This window comes from Salmo salar, chromosome ssa12, assembly GCF_905237065.1.
Source record: "Salmo salar chromosome ssa12, Ssal_v3.1, whole genome shotgun sequence".
Lineage (NCBI taxonomy): Eukaryota > Metazoa > Chordata > Actinopteri > Salmoniformes > Salmonidae > Salmo > Salmo salar.
This window is the reverse complement of record NC_059453.1, coordinates 12,757,153-12,772,483: the sequence shown is the minus strand read 5'-3', so window position 1 is coordinate 12,772,483 and position 15,331 is coordinate 12,757,153. Positions and strand designations below refer to the sequence as shown.

The 15,331-nt window shown below is 48.2% G+C and overlaps 1 protein-coding gene across 3 annotated transcripts; it reads right to left on the bottom strand.

Annotated features, from left to right (window-relative positions):
• Nucleotides 1-986: 986 nt before the first annotated feature.
• On the bottom strand, nt 987-15,307 carry LOC106594684 (keratin, type I cytoskeletal 9). 3 transcript variants are annotated; one of them, XM_045690731.1, is made up of 10 exons: nt 14,481-15,307; nt 12,138-12,220; nt 10,165-10,321; nt 8,533-8,694; nt 8,287-8,412; nt 6,822-6,965; nt 5,708-5,858; nt 2,782-3,174; nt 1,438-2,718; nt 987-1,099 (listed from the first exon to the last, which is right to left on the bottom strand). In XM_045690731.1, exons 1-10 carry the CDS (start codon nt 15,006-15,008, stop codon nt 1,059-1,061), a joined length of 3,066 nt encoding a protein of 1,021 aa, XP_045546687.1. In that variant the 5' UTR covers nt 15,009-15,307; the 3' UTR covers nt 987-1,058. The 3 variants fall into 3 exon arrangements, with proteins under 3 accessions (XP_045546687.1, XP_045546688.1, XP_045546686.1); XM_045690732.1 differs by having other exon boundaries at nt 2,866-3,174; XM_045690730.1 differs by having other exon boundaries at nt 1,438-3,174.
• Nucleotides 15,308-15,331: the final 24 nt, after the last annotated feature.

Genomic DNA, 15,331 nt, shown 5'->3' with positions numbered 1-15,331 from the left:
AGGCCGTCATTGTGAATAAGCATTTGTTCTTAACTGACTTGCCTAGTTAAATAAAAATAAAAGATCAGGAGGGAGCATATAGTCTGAGGTCAGTTGATGTTCATTCAACCACATTTTGACTCAATTAACCCTAGTCAGGGTTAAACCTACGCCTGGATTCATCTAATCTATGAAAACAGCCCACAAAAACTAGTTTCCCGGCCCCAGATTACGCCTCTACTCCTGGATTCATCTAATCTGTGAAAACAGCCCACAAAAACTAGTTTCTCAGCCCTAGATTACACCTCTACTCCTGGATTCATCTAATCTATGAAAACAGCCCACAAAAACTAGTTTCTCAGGCCCAGATTACGCCTCTACTCCTGGATTCATCTAATCTGTGAAAACAGCCCACAAAAATGAGTTTCCCGGCCCCAGATTACGCCTCTACTCTTGGATTCATCTAATCTGTGAAAACAGCCCACAAAAACGAGTTTCCCGGCCCCAGATTACGCCTCTACTCTTGGATTCATCTAATCTGTGAAAACAGCCCACAAAAACGAGTTTCCCGGCCCCAGATTACGCCTCTACTCCTGGGCCCTGGTATTCATGAAGCGTGTCAGAGTGCTGATCTGGGATCAGGTTCCCCTGCCCATTGAATTCCATTCATTCTAATCTAAAAGACATGTATCATAGATCATAATCCTTTGATTTAGCACACGATCAATGCAGCGTCATCTTAAACAATGAAATACTCAGTAAAACACAAAGAAAAACATCTCATTGTAGGGTCAGGTTTTTATTATAAATGGAAAAGTCAAATGTAATTTAAATAAAACAGAAGAGAGAGAGGCTACAGGTCATGATGTTCAGGTCAGAATGTGGACTGTGTGTGTTAGTAGAAGAGAGAGGCTACACGTCGTGTGTGTGTGTGTGTGTGTGTGTGTGTGTGTGTGTGTGTGTGTGTGTGTGTGTGTGTGTGTGTGTGTGTGTGTGTGTGTGTGTGTGTGTGTGTGTGTGTGGGGGGGGGGTTCCGTGGTCCTGGAGAGTGTTGTGACGTGGATCAGAGAAGGGAATCACTATATGGGAACTTTGGTAATGTCACCAGTAGAGACTTTACCTGAGAAAGACGGAGAGAGAGAGACATTGAGTAGCAAAATCTTTTTTTCAATGTTGTAATATCTCTATCCTCACCTTCCATGGTGGAGCTGGTCTAGTTATTATATCTCTATCCTCACCTTCCATGGTGGAGCTGGTCTAGTTATTATATCTCTATCCTCACCTTCCATGGTGGAGCTGGTCTAGTTATTATATCTCTATCCTCACCTTCCATGCTGGAGCTGGTCTAGTTATTATATCTCTATGTTCACCTTCCATGGTGGAGCTGGTCTAGTTATTATATCTCTATGTTCACCTTCCATGGTGGAGCTGGTCTAGTTATTATATCTCTATGTTCACCTTCCATGGTGGAGCTGGTCGACAAGCTGGTAGAAGACGAGTTGCTACCGGACACGGTCATGCCCCCGCCCGATGACATCATGATGGAACCTCCGCCGGACACCGTCGGCGCACCTCCTGATGACACCGTGGCTGGTCCCCCACCGGACACTATCGCGACGCCTCCTGATGACATGAGAGCTGGTCCCCCGCCGGACACCATTGCAACGCCTCCGCCTGATGGCGCCGTGCCGGCTGCTGATGGCGCCGTGCCGGCTGCTGATGGCGCCGTGCCTCCTGCTGATGGCGCCGTGCCTCCTGCTGATGGCGCCGTGCCGCCTCCTGATGGCGCCGTGCCGCCTCCTGATGGCGCCGTGCCTCCTGCTGCTGGCGGCGTGCCTCCTGCTGCTGGTGCCGTGCCTCCTGCTGCTGGCGCCGTGCCGCCTCCTGATGGCGCCGTGCCGCCTCCTGATGGCGCCGTGCCGCCTCCTGATGGCGCCGTGCCTCCTGCAGCTGGCGCCGTGCCGCCTGCTGATGGCGCCGTGCCGCCTCCTGATGGCGCCGTGCCGCCTCCTGATGGCGCCGTGCCTCCTGCTGCTGGCGCCGTGCCTCCTGCTGCTGGCGCCGTGCCTCCTGCTGATGGCGCCGTGCCGCCTCCTGATGGCGCCGTGCCGCCTGCTGATGGCGCCGTGCCGCCTGCTGATGGCGCCGTGCCGCCTCCTGATGGCGCCGTGCCGCCTGCTGATGGCGCCGTGCCGCCTGCTGATGGCGCCGTGCCGCCTGCTGATGGCGCCGTGCCTCCTGCTGATGGCGCCGTGCCTCCTGCTGATGGCGCCGTGCCTCCTGCTGATGGCGCCGTGCCGCCTGCTGATGGCGCCGTGCCGCCTGCTGATGGCGCCGTGCCTCCTCCTGATGGCGCCGTGCCTCCTGCTGATGGCGCCGTGCCTCCTCCTGCTGGCGCCGTGCCTCCTCCTGCTGGCGCCGTACCGCCTGCTGCTGGCGCCGTGCCGCCTCCTGATGGCGCCGTGCCGCCTGCTGATGGCGCCGTGCCGCCTGCTGATGACGCCGTGCCTCCTGCTGATGGCGCCGTGCCGCCTCCTGATGGCGCCGTGCCGCCTGCTGCTGGCGCCGTGCCTCCTGCTGATGGCGCCGTGCCGCCTCCTGATGGCGCCGTGCCGCCTCCTGATGGCGCCGTGCCGCCTCCTGATGGCGCCGTGCCGCCTGCTGATGGCGCCGTGCCTCCTCCTGATGGCGCCGTGCCTCCTCCTGATGGCGCCGTGCCTCCTCCTGATGGCGCCGTGCCTCCTGCTGATGGCGCCGTGCCTCCTCCTGATGGCGCCGTGCCGTCAGCTGATGGAGCCGTGCCTCCTCCTGATGGCGCCGTGCCTCCTGCTGATGGCGCCGTGCCTCCTCCTGATGGCGCCGTGCCTCCTCCTGATGGCGCCGTGCCGCCTGCTGATGGCGCCGTGCCTCCTGCTGATGGCGCCGTGCCTCCTCCTGATCGCGCCGTGCCTCCTCCTGATGGCGCTGTGGCTGATCCGCCGCCGGACACCATCGCAGGGCTTCCTGATGACATCATGGCTGGTCCCCCGCCGGACACCATCGCAGCGCCTCCTGATGACATCATGGCAGCCCCGCCCCCAGAACTGCTGGAGGTAGAGCTAGTGGAATGCATCAACATGGAACTTCCTCCCGTCCCCACTCCTCCTCCCGAGGATTTCACCTCCAACACAGTGGTCCTGGTCACAACAGTCTTACCTGAGTACATAGGCAAACGTGTTAATAAGACGTTTAAAACATTTACATATAAAGCAATAGTCCGCCCCAGTGGACGAGTCATATTACCCATAAAAACACCAGAAATGGTGGTAGAGAGAGAGGGGGGAGAGAGGGTGGTAGAGAGAGAGGGGGGAGAAAGGGTGGTAGAGAGACAGGGGGGAGAAAGGGTGTTAGAGAGAGAGGGGGGGAGAGAAGGTGGTAGAGAGAGAGGGGGGGAGAGAAGGTGGTAGAGAGAGAGGGGGGAGAGAGGATGGTAGAGAGAGGGGGAGAGAGGGTGGTAGAGAGAGAGGGGTGAGAGAGGGTGGTAGAGAGAGCGGGGGAGAGAGGGTGGTAGAGACAGAGGGTAGGGAGGTAGAGAGAGGGGGAGAGGAGAGGGAAGGGGGAGAAAGAAAGGGAGCGAGGGAGAGAAATGGAGAGGTAATTTACGATTGAACACCAGAAATGGTTCCAATGATTTTTCATGCCATTAATATTTCACGTCGTGAATTTTACAAACACTTCAAATGAAGCGTGTGTTTGGTGTAGGTTACTGTGATTCAGAAAGCATTCAGACCCCTTCCTTTTTTCCACATTTTGTTACGTTACAGCCTAATTCTAAAATGGATTAAATAAATGTTTTTCCTCAATCTACACCCAATACCCCATAATGACAAAGCGAAAACAGGTTTTTAGACATTTTTGCAAATGTATAAAAAAATTTAAAACAGAAATACCTTATTTACATAAGTATTCAGACCCTTTGCTATGAGACTCAAAATTGAGTTCAGGTGCATCCTGTTTCCATTGACCATCCTTGAGATGTTTCTACAACTTGATTGGAGTCCACTTGTGGTAAATTCAATTGATTGGACATGATTTGGAAAGGCACACACCTGTGTATATAAGGTCCCAAAGTTGACAGTGCATGTCAGAGCAAAAACCAAGCCATGAGGTCAAAGGAATTGTCCGTAGAGCTCCGAGACACGATTGTGTCGAGGCACAGATCTGGGGAATTTCTGCAGCATTGAAGGTCCAGAAGAACACAGTAGCCTCCATCATTCTTAAATGGAAGAAGTTTGGAACCACCAAGACTCTTCCTTAGAGCTGGCCGCCTGGCCAAACTGAGCAATCGGGGTAGAAGGGCCTTGGTCAGAGAGGTGACCAAGAACCTGATTGTCACTCTGACAGAGCTACAGAGTTCCTCTGTGGAGAACCTTCCAGAAGGAATACCATCTCTGCAGCACTCCACCAATCAGGCCTTTATTGTAGAGTGGCCAGACGGAAGACACTCCTTAGTAAAAGTCACATGACAGCCCGCTTTTCCAAGAGGCAACTAAAGGACTCTCAGAACATGACAAACAAGATTCTCTGGTCGGATGAAACCAAGATTGAACTCTTTGGCCTGAATGCCAAGCGTCATGCTGGAGGAAACCTGGCACCATCCCTACGGTGAAGCATGGTGGTGGCAGCATCATGCTGTGGGGATGTTTTTCAGCGACAGGGACTGGTAGACTAAAAGTACAGAGACACCCTTGATGAAAACCTGCTCCAGAGCGCTCAGTACCCTAAGCAACGACCCTAAGCACACAGCCAAGACAACAGAGGAGTGGCTTCGGGACAAGTCTCTGAATGTCTTTGAGTGGCCCAGCCAGAGCCCAGACTTGAACCCGATAGAACATCTCCGTAGAGACCTGAAAATAGCTGTGCAGCGACGCTTCCCATCCAACCTGACAGAGCTTGAGAGGATCTGCAGAGAAGATTGGGAGAAATTCCCCAAATACAGGTGTGCCACGCTTATAGCGTCTTACCCAGGAAGACTCTAGGCTGTAATCGCTGCCAAAGGTGCTTCAACAAAGTACTGAGTAAAGGGTCTGAAAACTTATGTAAATGTGATGTTTCCGTTTTATATTTTGTATTTTTTTGCTACAATGCATTGTCATTATGGGGTGACGTGTGTATATTCATGAGGGAAAAAAACTATTTAATCAATTTTAAGAATTAGAATATAATGTAACAAAATCTGGAAAAAAGTCAAGGGGTCTGAATACTTTCCGAATGCACTGTACCTTGGCGTGATGTTTTGATAGCCGTGTAATTCTCTCGGACAGTGTGAGTTTTACCAATATATTCGCCTAAATTTACTCTAAAAAATTGGACATGCTAATTGTTGACAGAAGTTACCTTGTCCGGCGGGAGATATTTGCACGGTTATCAAAACTTCACACCAGTGTAAGCCTACACCAGACACAGACCAGGTTATCAACACGTCACGCCAGTGTAAGCCTACACCAGACACAGACCTTGAATAAAAGTAGTTCCAAAATCCCAGATGGAAAAATGAATGGTGAAAAAACGATTGGAACCATTTCTGGGTTTTATGACTCATACTGTGGTACTCAATACTTGATAAGAGCTGTGATTCCATAACTTTGTACTTCAAATGTTTTCTTTGTGTATTTTTGTATTTTACAGACTCTTGAAAGATCAGCCTTTCATGCATGGGCTGAGAGTGATCCTAACTAACAAGTTTTACCTGCCGACCTCCCGGCCCCTCCAGAGACCACCATTCCTCCTCCCAGGTCAGCCCCTCCAGAGATCATGCCCCCTTCCAGGCCGGCTCCCTCCAGCAGATGCTTATACTGCTGGATCTCCATCTCTAGACGACTCTTGATGTTCAGAAGGATCTGGGAGAGCGAGTGAGAGAGGGGGAGGTAGAGAGCGAGAGAGGGGAGGTAGAGAGCGGGGGGGTAGAGGGAGAGAGAGAAAGAAAGAGGGGGAAAGTAGGGAGAGAGGGTGGTAGAGGGAGAGGAGGGAGAGAGGGTGGTAGAGAGAGAAGAGGGAGGGAGGGTGGTATAGAGAGAGGGGGAAAGAGGGTGGTAGAGAGAGAGAGGGGAGGGAGAGAGGGTGGTAGAGAGAGGGAAGGGGGAGAGAGGGAGCGAGGGAGAGAAGTGGAGAGGTAATTTATGATTGAGCCGGCATTCGCAGCGCTTACCATGAATGCGATATCCGTGAATGCTGGAGAAATTACGCATTGTGAGCTGTCTGTAAAGCTGCTCTGTAACGCTCCTCTGTAACGCTCCTCTGTAACGCTGATCTGTAACCCTGCTCTGTAACGCTGCTCTGTAACGCTGCTCTGTAACGCTGCTCTGTAACGCTGCTCTGTAACGCTGCTCTGTAACGCTGCTCTGTAACGCTGCTCTGTAACGCTCCTCTGTAACGCTGCTCTGTAACGCTGCTCTGTAATGCTCCTCTGTAACGCTCCTCTGTAACGCTGCTCTGTAACCCTGCTCTGTAACGCTCCTCTGTAACGCTCCTCTGTAACGCTCCTCGTAACGCTCCTCTGTAACGCTGCCCTGTAACGCTGCCCTGTAACGCTGCTCTGTAACGCTGCTCTGTAACGCTGCTCTGTAACGCTGCTCTGTAACGCTGCTCTGTAACGCTGCTCTGTAACGCTGCTCTGTAACGCTGTTCTGTAATGCTCCTCTGTAACGCTGCTCTGTAACGCTGCTCTGTAACGCTGTTCTGTAACGCTGTTCTGTAACGCTCCTCTGTAACGCTCCTCTGTAACGCTACTCTGTAACGCGCCTTGGATTGAATCCCTAATCAGTGATTGTGAGTGATTCAGTATAGAGGTATGGTTACTGTACCTGGTAGTCCTGGCTCTGCTCAGTGGTGCTGGCCCTTATAGAGGTCAGTTCTCCCTCCAGGCCCATCACCTTGCCACTATACCCAGACAGACGTTGCTGGAACTGGGACTGAACCTCCAACAGCCTGGCCTCTAGGTTAGCCATCTGGAGGAGGGCAGGGTGGGGGACAAACAGAGAGAGAGACACGAAGGAAACACACACACAGGTGCACATACACACACGGAAGACACACACATTTAGCATGATTGGAAGGGATTGGAAGTGGGGACAATTGGGGAGTATAGTGAGTGAGTGGGCATGGTAGGGTTTGTATAGTGTGTGTGTGTGTGTGTGTGTGTGTGTGTGTGTGTGTGTGTGTGTGTGTGTGTGTGTGAGACCCAATACGTAGTCCCTGGTATTCCATCTGTAGGGTGTGTGTGTGTGTGTGTGTGTGTGTGTGTGTGTGTGTGTGTGTGTGTGTGTGAGACCCACCCCCATACGTAGTCCCTGGTATTCCATCTGTACAGTTTGTATAGTGTGTGTGTGTGTGTGTGTGTGTGTGTGTGTGTGTGTGTGTGTGTGTGTGTGTGTGTGTGTGTGTGTGACCCACCCCCATACGTAGTCCCTGGTATTCCATCTGTAGGGTGTGTGTGTGTGTGTGTGTGTGTGTGTGTGTGTGTGTGTGTGTGTGTGTGTGTGTGTGTGTGTGTGTGTGTGTGTGACCCACCCCATACGTAGTCCCTGGTATTCCATCTGTAGGGTGTGTGTGTGTGTGTGTGTGTGTGTGTGTGTGTGTGTGTGTGTGTGTGTGTGTGTGTGTGTGTGTGAGACCCACCCCATACGTAGTCCCTGGTATTCCATCTGTAGGGTGTGTGTGTGTGTGTGTGTGTGTGTGTGTGTGTGTGTGTGTGTGTGTGTGTGTGTGTGTGTGTGTGTGTGTGTGTGTGTGAGACCCACCCCCATACGTAGTCCCTGGTATTCCATCTGTACAGTTTGTATAGTGTGTGTGTGTGTGTGTGTGTGTGTGTGTGTGTGTGTGTGTGTGTGTGTGTGTGAGACCCACCCCCATACGTAGTCCCTGGTATTCCATCTGTAGGGTGTGTGTGTGTGTGTGTGTGTGTGTGTGTGTGTGTGTGTGTGTGTGTGTGTGTGTGTGTGTGTGTGTGACCCACCCCATACGTAGTCCCTGGTATTCCATCTGTATTGGTGTGTGTGTGTGTGTGTGTGTGTGTGTGTGTGTGTGTGTGTGTGACCCACCCCATACGTAGTCCCTGGTATTCCATCTGTAGGGTGTGTGTGTGTGTGTGTGTGTGTGTGTGTGTGTGTGTGTGTGTGGGAGTGTGTGTGTGTGTGTGTGTGTGTGTGTGTGTGTGTGTGTGTGTGACCCACCCCATACGTAGTCCCTGGTATTCCATCTGTAGGGTGGTGTGTGTGTGTGTGTGTGTGTGTGTGTGTGTGTGTGTGTGTGTGTGTGTGTGTGACCCACCCCCATACGTAGTCCCTGGTATTCCATCTGTAGGGTCTGGTAGCGGTTCCGTAACTCTGTCATCTCTGACGTGGTCGTCGTGGTCGTCTCCATCAGCACCGCCGACTCTGCCTGCTTCATCTCCACCTGACACACACACCACACAGAGAGACACACGTCACACACACACGCACGCACACACACACACCTCTGATACATGTTTTAATGTTGGCCTGCGGTCGTGCCTGCGTTGGCATGGTAACAGACCTGTTTCATGTACCAGGCCTCGGCCTGTCTGCGGTTTTTCTCCACGGCCGCCTCGTACTCCGACCTGACTTCAGCCAGCATCAGAGACAGGTCCTGGCTCTTAGCAGCCTGGACATCCACGTTCACCTGGCCTGTCATCCCCCCACGCATGGACAACAGCTCCTAGAGAGGTCACAGGTTAGGGGTCAGAGGGTGAGAGAGAAACACAGAGGAAGAGAGAGATAGACCGAGAGAAACACAGCGGGAGAGAGAGATGGACAGAGAGAGAAACAGAGAGGGAGAGAGAGATGGACAGAGAGAGAAACAGAGAGGGAGAGAGAGATAGACAGAGAGAGAAACAGAAAGGGAGAGAGAGATAGACAGACAGAGAGAGAAACACAGAGGGAGAGAGAGATAGACAGAGAGAAACACAGCGGGAGAGAGAGATGGACAGAGAGAGAAACAGAGAGGGAGAGACAGAGAGAGAAACAGAGAGGGAGAGAGAGATGGACAGAGAGAGAAACAGAGAGGGAGAGAGAGATAGACAGAGAGAGAAACAGAGAGGGAGAGAGAGATAGACAGACAGAGAGAGAAACACAGAGGGAGAGAGAGATAGACAGAGAGAGAAACACAGAGGGAGAGAGAGATAGACCGAGAGAAACACAGCGGGAGAGAGAGATGGACAGAGAGAGAAACAGAGAGGGAGAGAGAGATGGACAGAGAGAGAAACAGAGAGGGAGAGAGAGATAGACAGAGAGAGAAACAGAAAGGGAGAGAGAGATAGACCGAGAGAAACACAGAGAGGGAGAGAGAGATGGACAGAGAGAGAAACAGAGCGGGAGAGAGAGATGGACAGAGAGAGAAACAGAGAGGGAAGAGTGGACAGAGAGAGAAACAGAGAGAGAGATAGAGAGAGAGAGAAACAGAGAGAGAGAGAGAGATAGACAGAGAAACAGAGAAAGGGAGAGAGAGATAGACAGAGAGAAAAACAGAGAGGGAGAGAGAGATGGACAGAGAGAGAGACAGAGAGGGAGAGAGAGATGGACAGAGAGAGAAACAGAGGGGGAGAGAGAGATGGACAGAGAGAGAAACAGAAGAGAGAGAGATAGACAGACGAGAGAGAGAGAAACACAGAGGGAGAGAGAGATAGACCGAGAAAACACAGCGGGAGAGAGAGATGGACAGAGAGAGAAACACAGAGGGAGAGAGACATAGACAGAGAGAAACACAGCGGGAGAGAGAGATGGACAGAGAGAGAAACAGAGAGGGAGAGACAGAGAGAGAAACAGAGGGGGAGAGAGAGAGAGAAACAGAGAAAGAGAGAGAGATAGACAGAGAAACAGAGAAAGAGAGAGAGAGATAGACAGAGAGAGAAACAGAGAGGGAGAGACAGAGAGAGAAACAGAGAGGGAGAGAGAGATGGACAGAGAGAGAGACAGAGAGGGAGAGAGAGATAGACAGAGAGAGAAACAGAGGGAGAGAGAGAGATGGACAGAGAGAGAAACAGAGAGAGATAGACAGAGAGAGAAACAGAGAAAGAGAGAGATAGACAGAGAGAGAAACAGAGAGGGAGAGAGAGAAACAGAGAGAGAAACAGAGAAAGAGAGAGATAGACAGAGAGAGAAACAGAGAAAGAGACAGGCGTGCCCTCACCTCTTCATGGCTCTTCGCCATGGAGGCCCGTTCGTTCTCGTACCCCTGCAGGTCCTGCATCATGGCTGTGATGTTCATCTCAAACTCCCGCTGCAGATTCCTTAGACCCCCAATGTCCCCCTCCACACACTGGCGCAAAGACAGCTCATTCTCCCACCTGGCAGAAATACAATGAATAGAGATGACACCATATTAACAGGCCCAGAGAGATGAGTGACAGATCCGTTAGCTCTGTGGGGTTTTAGGCTGGGTATCTGTAAAGCCCTTTTGTGACAACTGCTGATGTAAAAAGGGCTTTAACTCTACAGGATTGGTGGGTCCCCCCGCAGGACGGCTGAGTTAACGTATGGTAATGTGATTAGCATGAGGTTGTAAGTAACAAGAACATATCACAGGACATAGACAAATCTGATATGGGCAGAAAGCTTAAATTTGTGTTAATCTAACTGCACTGTCCAATTTACAGTAGCTATTGCAGTGAATGAATACCATGCTATTGTTTGAGGAGAGTGCACAGTTATGAACTTGAAAATGTATTAATAAACCAATTAGGCACATTTGGGCAGTCTTGATACAACATTTTGAACAGAAATGCAATGGTTCATTGGATCAGTCTAAAACATTGCGCATGCACTGCTGCCATCTACTGGCCAAAATCTAAATTGCGCCTGGGCTGGAATAATACATTATGGCCTTTCTCTTGCATTTAAAAGATGATGCTACAAAAAAATACAAAAACCGCATGTTTTCTTCTTTGTATTATCTTTTGCCAGATCTAATGTGTAATTCTCCTACATTAATTTAACATTTCCACAAACTTCAAAGTGTTTCCTTTCAAATGTTATCAAGAATATGCATATCCTTGCTTCAGGTCCTGAGCGACAGGCAGTTAGATTTGGGTATGTCATTTTAGGCGAAAATTGAAAAAAAGGGGCGAATCCTTAAGAGGTTGTTTAAGAAATGACTGTGATTGATTGATAACTGCAAGATAAGGACCAATAGAACTAGATCATAGCCTACACGCTACACACAGTGAGCATTTCAACCCTAGAAACAGAATCATTCTAGGTCTATTATTTCAACACCGGGTCAGGGGAACTCGATAACTGCCATGGTTTTGTTATAAGAAATATATGTTTTGTAATCTGAAAGTGATAGATAATTAAGAAAATCAGTGGGGTTACAACTACAAGCAAAGACCCTATAGAAGTAGCCTATGATAACAGTGAGCATTTCATCTCCCGAACCAAAGCTGTTAGCCTGGGCACCTGTCTGTTAGTGCTATCGTTCCACTCCTTGCCACTCCCTGTTTGGAATGTGACACGACGTAAAAATGAGTGGAATGTTAGCACAAACAGACTGGTACCAGGCTAACAGCTGTGTCTTCTAATTCACGTCCTTGCGATTTCCTGACAACAAATTGTCCAATAAACTTGGTCTGTAGGAGAAGATGAGGATTAAGTAATGAATAGAGTTGTTTGGACTATCTATAGGCTACAGCTGATTGAATTATTTTCTTTATTGGTACCTACTTCATTGAGACAGTGTATATATTGTTGATTAATTCTATAGGGTACATCTGGTTTTATTGGTACCTACTTCATTGAGACAGTGTATATATTGTTCATTAATTCTATAGGGTACAACTGGTTTTATTGGTACCTACTTCATTGAGACAGTGCATATATTGTTGATTAATTATATAGGTAACAACTGGTACCTACTTCATTGAGACAGTGTATATATTGTTGTAACAACTGTGTGGGAGTGGTGCATAAAGAAACATTCTCCTCCAGGACTTAAAACCTGTTTCACTGTTCAGGATATGTCCACTATGTATCAATGAGATACCTTAATGAAGAAAATAATTCAATCAAGATTCCATGACAATCTACTCAAAATGTTGCCAAGGACACTAAAGTATTCATCCATCCATTTATCCGTCCATCCAATCATTCATCCATCCATCCTACTTGACTCTGAAGTCGTCAGCAGTCAGCTTTGCGTTGTCGATCTCCACAGCAATCTGAGAGTTCTGTATCAGGAAACCCATGAGCTGCAGACAGAGACAGGAGTCAGACACTGTGTGTGTGTGTGTGTGTGTGTGTGTGTGTGTGTGTGTGTGTGTGTGTGTGTGTGTGCGTGTGTGTCCCACAAGCCATTTCACAAATGATGATGTTTTTGAAAAATATCATATAATTTTGGGAGAAATAATTTCCAAAGACGTTTTTAGGGCATGTAGTAAGGTATTCAAATGATGTACTCAATTACATAACCATAATGTACACAATAAATCATAATGTACTCAATGACCATAATGTACACAATAATCATAATGTACTCAATGACATACCCCATAATGCAGTCAACAACATACCCCATAATGCACTCAACAACATACCCCATAATGCACTCAACAACATACCCCATAATGCACTCAACAACATACCCCATAATGCACTCAACAACATACCCCATAATGCACTCAACAACATACTCCATAATGCACTCAACAACATACTCCATAATGCACTCAACAACATACTCCATAATGTACTCAATAACATACCCCATAATGTACTCAATAACATACCTCATAATGTACTCAATAACCATAATGTACTCAATAACATACCCCATAATGCACTCAATTATATACCCCGTAATGCACTCAATAACATACCCAATAATGTACTCAATAACATACCTCATAATGTAATAAATATCCATAATGTACTCAATAACCATAATGTACTCAATAACATACCCCATAATGCTCTCAATAACATACCCCATAATGCACTCAATAACATACCCCATAATGCACTCAATAACATACCCCATAATGTTCTCAATAACATACCCCATAATGTTCGCAATAACCATACCTCATAATGTACTCAATAACCATAATTTACTCAATAACATACCCCATAATGTTCTCAATAACATACCTCATAATGTACTCAATAACCCTAATGTACTCAATAACATAGCCCATAATGGACTCAATAACATACCCCATTACGCACTCAGCAACATACCCCATAACGCACTCAACAACATACCCCATAATGCACTCAGTAACATACCCATAATGCACTCAGTAACATACCCATAATGCACTCAGTAACATACCCATAATGCACTCAGTAACATACCCAATAATGCACTCAGTAACATACCCAATAATGCACTCAATAACATACCCCATAATGCACTCAATAACATACCCCATAATGCACTCAATAACATACCCCATAATGTACTCAATTACATACCCAATAATGTACTCAATAACGTACCTCATAATGTACTCAATAACCATAATGTACTCAATAACCATAATGCACTCAATAACATACCCCATAATGTACTCAATAACATACCCCATAATGCACTCAATAACATACCCCATAATGCACCTAATAACATACCCCATAATGTACTCAATAACCATACCTCATAATGTACTCAATAACCATAATGTACTCAATAACATACCCCACAATGTTCTCAATAACATACCTCATAATGTACTCAATAAACCATAATGTACTCAATAACATACCCCACAATGTTCTCAATAACATACCCCATAATGTACTCAATAACATACCCCATAATGTTCTCAATAACATACCTCATAATGTACTCAATAAGCATAATGTACTCAATAAAGTACCCCATAATGTACTCAATAACATACCTCATAATGTACTCAATAACATACCCTCATAATGTTCTCAATAACATACCCCACAATGTTATCAATAACATACCTCATAATGTACTCAATAACCATAATGTACTCAATAACATACCCAATAATATACTCAATAACATACCCCATAATGCACTCAATAACATACCCCATAATGCACTCAATAACATACCCCATAATGCACTCAATAACATACCCCATAATGCACTCAATAACATACCCTATAATGTACTCAATAACATACCCTATAATGTACTCAATAACATAGCCCATAATGTACTCAATAACATAGCCCATAATGCACTCAATAACATATATGACTATAGCAAATATAGATAAGATCATCTACAATACTGGATATTATTTGAGCAAAAACATCCCAAGACATTTAGCAGTAGGCTCCCACTGGGCACATACTGTATGTCAATTCAACGTCTGTCCCACATTGGTTCAACGTAATTTCAATTAAATGATGTGGGAACAAAGTTGATTGAACCAGTGTGTGCCCAGTGGGATAGTTCTTGTGCGCTTTTACGCATAACTTTTACAAATGGCAAGCTCGCTCAGGGAGAGAGATAGTTTTAACTCCTACCTGCTCCATGAGTGGTTTGAGTGTTGCGTCGTAGATGGTCAGGTCGTGCGCCTCCACCTTGTTGAAGGTGAAGGTCTTCAGCTTCTCCTCCAGCTGGTGGTTGGTGGCCTCCAGCTGGCGAACCTTCTCCATGTAGGTTGCCAGGCGGTCGTTCAGGTTGTGCATGTGCTGCTTCTCGTTACCGGCGAACCCGAGGGACGTGTCCTCAACACCTCCACCGTACCCAAAACCTCCTCCTCCACCACCTCCACCGCCCCCGAACATCCCGCTTCCGCCGCCACCAGTGCCTATCCCACTCCCCAGACCTGCCATGTGGCTGGAGGATGACATCCTGAACCCTCCTCCTCCACCGTCTCCAAAGCCCTTCCCGAAGCCCAGACTAGCGCCTCCTCCTCCGGCCCCAATGCCCATTCTGCTCCCGAAGCTGGAGCGCATTGACGACCCCCCGGCGGAGGACAATGCCATCTTCCGGCTCCCGAACCCGGAGAAAGAATTGGCGGAGAACCGCTGCTTCCCGGACAGACTCATCGATCACGACTACAACAATGACTACGGCCTAGCCGAGAGAAAGAGACTGCCTATCTTTCAGTCTTCTGTCCTCTACCGCTACTGCTGCTTTTGCTGCTGCTGCTGAGGTGGCGAGGGTCTGAAGCGGCTGAGAGAGCCTGTGACCGCGGCTACTGTCACCGAGCTTCAAGTGTTAATATCCAGAGTATTAAGTGATGGATATATATATACAGCGGCACTGGCTCGCTCTCCACGCCCCGGTAAAGCGCAATTGGCCACTGGTAGCCGAACCCCCCAGCCCCGGGCCAATGTTCCTTGATCTTTTGGGTGGAGCTGAAGGTACA

What these genes read in the sequence shown, in the direction of transcription:
- LOC106594684 (XM_045690730.1), bottom strand. Translation starts at nt 15,008, where the DNA reads ATGAGTCTGTCCGGGAAGCAGCGGTTCTCCGCCAATTCTTTCTCCGGG. An exon ending in TGGCGAAGAGCCATGAAGAG is followed by an intron (nt 8,695 to 10,164) that starts GTGAGGGCACGC and finishes TGACCTCTCTAG; the next exon opens with GAGCTGTTGTCCATGCGTGG. An exon ending in ACCAGGGACTACGTATGGGG is followed by an intron (nt 6,966 to 8,286) that starts GTGGGTCACACA and finishes GCCCTCCTCCAG; the next exon opens with ATGGCTAACCTAGAGGCCAG.